The sequence below is a fragment of the Pteropus alecto genome, unplaced genomic scaffold (assembly GCF_000325575.1).
Source record: "Pteropus alecto unplaced genomic scaffold, ASM32557v1 scaffold43, whole genome shotgun sequence".
In the NCBI taxonomy this organism is placed as follows: domain Eukaryota; kingdom Metazoa; phylum Chordata; class Mammalia; order Chiroptera; family Pteropodidae; genus Pteropus; species Pteropus alecto.
This window is the reverse complement of record NW_006435764.1, coordinates 1,816,709-1,821,034: the sequence shown is the minus strand read 5'-3', so window position 1 is coordinate 1,821,034 and position 4,326 is coordinate 1,816,709. Positions and strand designations below refer to the sequence as shown.

At 54.0% G+C, this 4,326-nt stretch overlaps 1 protein-coding gene across 1 annotated transcript in view; it reads left to right on the top strand.

Moving 5' to 3' along the window:
* The window catches only part of LOC102891285, an 11,451-nt gene that overhangs the window by 5,862 nt on the left and 1,263 nt on the right, over positions 1–4,326 (top strand). Inside the window, exon 4 of the mRNA XM_025046284.1 lies at positions 4,272–4,321. Coding sequence (XP_024902052.1) covers positions 4,272–4,321 — 50 coding nt within the window. The remainder of the gene's footprint in view (positions 1–4,271; positions 4,322–4,326) is intronic.

Genomic DNA, 4,326 nt, shown 5'->3' with positions numbered 1-4,326 from the left:
TCTCTTTACTTGCGGTCTGCGAGTGTCGTTTGATCTGAAGTGGGTCTCTTGCAGGCAGCCTAGGCATGGGTCTTGTTTTCTTATCCATTCGGTTGCCCTGTGTCTTTCGGTCGGCGCGTTCAATCTGTTTACATTTAAAGCGATTACCGATAGGCACGTTGTTACTGTCATTTTCTTATTCATCTTGGTTATTTCTCTTTCCTTTTTTGTCCCTTCTCTTTTGACAGAAGACCCTTTAACGTTTCTCGTAATGCTGGCTCGTTGTCTTTGAACTTTGGCACTTTAATGATGATGTGTCTCGGTGCAGGTCTGTTGGAATTCCTCCTGTTTGGGACTCTGTGCTTCCTGAACTTGTGTGTCTAATTCCTTTGCCGGGGTCGGGAAGTTTTCTGTCATTATTTCTTCAAATAGATTCTCAATCCCTTGTCCTCTGTCTTCGTCTTCAGTACTCCCATGATCTGGATATTTTCACGCTTCATGTTGTCCCAGAGGTCTCTTAAACTCTCCTTAATTTTTTTAAAATTCTTTTTCTGTTTTGTCGTTCCGATTGGGTGTCTTCTGCTTCCTGGTCTTTTAATTCGCTGATTCGATCTTCTGCTTCGTCCAATCTACTGTTGAATCCTTCTAGTGTATTGTTCATTTCAGTTAATGTATTCCTCGTTTCGTCTGGTTCGATTTTATGGTTTCTATGTCCTTTTTTAAGCTGTCGAGGTTCTCATTGTGCTCATCCATTCTCCCCATGAGTTCGATGAGCATCCTTCTAACCATCATTTTGAACTCTGTCTCTGGTAGGTTCCTTGCCTCAACTTCATTTAGCTTATTTTCTGCAGTTTTATCCTGTTGTTTTATTTGTGGCCTGTTTCTTTGTTTTCTCCTTTTATTAGCCTCTCTGTGTTTATTTCTATGCGTCAGGAATATTTGTTTCGTCTCTCAGCCTTGGCCAGATGGCCTAACGTGGCAGGTGTCCTGTGTGGCCCAGTGGCGCACGCTCCTGATCCCTCTTGCTGGGGGCTCTGGACGTGATCTCTGTGTGGGTTGTGTGTTGCCAAACCTTTATTGTTGTTGCCAAGCCTTTATTGTTGTGAGTAGATCAGTGGATGAGGTTAACGCTCAGGCGGATTGTAGGAATCGGCCGCACCCACAGGGTAAGAGCTGCTGTGTGGGGGGCTGACCCCACCGAGCGGGATGTGCCCTAGCAGGCTTGTGTACTTACTGCGACCACCCTTTGTGTGTATCACTAACAGGACTAGTCAGGAGTCGGTCTTTTGTGGTCTGGTGCCAGCCTCCAGATGCGTGGGTTTTGTGGCTCCTTGGGAGGGGCTCCCCCGTAGGCCAAGGTCAGCCTCTGGGTTTATTGCTCAGGGCTACGTGGAGCAAACTACAAAGTGATCCACTGATGGTCGTTGCCTGTGCTGAATCTGTAGCTAAATGGAAGAGACAGCGCTGTAGGCAGCTGTCAGTTATCCCCCGTCCCTGACCTGTGGCAGTTTGGCAGAGGGACCGGTGCTCCTCAAGGCGTGACACTGTCTGTCTGTTGTCTGTAAGTCTCTGAAACTGGATGAGCCTCTGGGTGATACGTGTGTCGGTGGCGCAGGGACCCCGGGAGTCTCCTGGGTCTATTGAGGAAATTTCCCCCTGCCACTTCCAAGTCAGTTTACGTGCCCATGCTGTCTCTGTGGCTCCCCGCACAAGTTTCCACTCATAGCGAGGTTGGCCGATGCCCACGTTGGGCCTGAATGCGCCCTCCAGGGCAGGGGCAGCTGCCTACCAATGTGCAGCGGGCACTCTGTGTACTGGATGGGGCAGGAGCTCAGGGAGTCAAGGGCGGTCAGGCCAACATAGGCCCCTGCAGGCCCCTCAGGAGATATTGCAGCTTGTCCAGGCAGCCGCGGTCTGGCCACAACTGTTTTCCTCGAAACGCGCTCACCGCGTTGGCCAAGGTCTGTTGCCTGCGCTGACTGCCCAACCCCAGAGCCACGCGGGGCAGGGGAGGCCGCCTGTTAAGGGGCTGCGGGCGCCGTGTGGCTTCGGGGAAGCGGATCTCGGGCAGGCAAGGTCTGTTGGGCAAACACAGCCTCGGTTTACCTGCAACTTCTGTGCCTGGGCGTTCCCGCTGTAGACACAGGTCGCAGTGAGGCCAGCTGCCGTCAGGGGCGGTCCCTCAGACCCCTGTGCTCCCTGGACACAACACTGCGACTCTCGCAGGCAGCAGAGGTCTGCCTGCCGCTGATCTCCCTGCAGTGCCCGCCCTGTGCCCGCCAAAGCTGGTCGCCTGTGTGGCTTAGGGGTTCAGGGGAGAGGAGAGGCTGGGCTGTGGCAGTTCACTGACAATGGGCCGCCAGGGGCAATTCGTGGGTAGGGCGAGGCAAGTCCCAGATCAGAGCAAGACCAGCTGCTGTCTGAGACTGGCCCACTGGACCCCAGTATCCACCCGAGTTCGTGTTGGCAGCAGGGATCTGGCTGACCCTGTCTCTGAAATGCGGCTCACAGCGCTGGCTGCCTTCTGGGAATGCTTGGTCCTGAATCGGAGCAGGGCTCGCTCGGCAGCCACCCAGCAGGAGATGCCTGGCGATCCGCGGGTTGGGCGGGGTGGGCGGAGCCCCTCTGACCAGCGCTGCTCATTGTCCCTGTGGGGGAGGGGTCTGCACGGTCAAGCTGGCGTGGTCTGGGGATTACCCTGCAGTGTCCCGGCTGAGTGTCCGCAGGTCAGAAAGCCTGTGCGTGGGTCCTTCAAAGGGATGTCTAGGGATTCAGGCTCCTTCCTTCTCACTTAAATGGCCGAATCCCCTCTGGTTTCCACAGTCAGAGTTATTGGAATCTCCTCTTCCCTGGGCTGAGGAGCCCCCAGATGAGACCGGGACCCCCCTCTTTTTCAGGGGAGCCTCTGCAGCCTCGCTCTTTCTCCCGGTGATCTCCACCGCCCACGGGTGCGGGGCCAGCCCGATTCGTGACTTTGCCCCTCCTACCGGCTTCGATGTGGCTCTCTGATCTTACATGGTCAGATGTAGCTGTTATGATCCGCTGATTCTCCACGTCGATTATTTTATAATTTGGTTGTAATTTCAGTGCGCACTTGGGAGGGCACGAACCCTGCTTTACTTAGTCGGGCATCTTCGCAGGGGTCTCTGTCTGCTTTTTTTTTTTTTTTTACTAGAGTTTCCTCTTTCTCCTTCACTTTTTAAATTTCAGTACAGATCTCTTGTCATTTCAGATACTTCACCAATTGTCTTCCATGTAAGTTTCTCTGTGGCATATTTCTTTGGAAAGAAGTCTTGACCTTAATGGAATCTGACTCACCAGTTTTTTTAACCTCACGAGTTGTGGGTTTTGCCTCTTGTATAAGAAGTCCATCCCACAGCAAAGTCCGATATATCACCCTACATTTTCATATTGAGCTTGACAGTTTTACGGTTTCGACTTCCACATTTCACCCACGTGGCCATCTGTGTATAATGTGAAGTAGGGATTCGCCATACACTGGGTGTCTGGGCTCCCATGGGGTCAAAGCCAGCTTTCCAGAAGGCAGCCGACACCGTCTGCCTTGCATGCATTAAGAACAGTAGAGGAATAGAGTTAGCCTCATTTAAAATGTAAACTTTCATCATCTTTTAAAAAGTGAATGTTGCCTCTGTCCGACGATGCGTTCATCTCTATAAGAAAATAAATTATGTGTTTGGTTCGGATAAGGCAGGTGACCAACGTGGCCAGACAGTGGCGCGGGGGACACACTTCATTCTGCATCTTAGTCAATATCGTAGTCACCGTCCACTGAGCTGGCCCTCTAACCTGTGACCCCTGCCTCAGCCGTCGGCGGCAAAGTCTCCTCAGCCTTGTTTCACAGAGGACAGAACTGGACGCAGGCAGAGAAGTCGCCCAACCACGTTTCTTAGTCAGAGTAGCTGAAGCTCTCTTGTGACAACGAGTGAGTGGGCAGTCTGGAGTGAGTGGGCAGTCCGGCCGGAGAGCGGTCCAGGCCCCCTGTGCTCCACGTGGCGACGCGGGGATCCAAGCGAGCAGGGAGGAGAGTCTGGGGACGGGGCCCCCCTCTCGAGTACCTCGGACCACAAGCGTCAGGCGTCACTTCTACTTGACCCAGTGGCTAACGCTAGGCCTGAGGCCCCAGCCTCAGCACACGGGGGGCGCTGGGGACAAGGTGGGGGAGCGCTGGCGGAGGAGGCGCCGCGGCCTCTGCCCGAGGGCCCGGCCTGGGGCTTGCTCTCCCCTCCTTTCCAGCTTCTGGTGACGAGTCCTGTCATTCTGTCCCTCTGCAGCCACCTCGAGAGCGATCGTCCGCAGTCGTGCGCCAGGCAGCGACCTTCCCGTGGA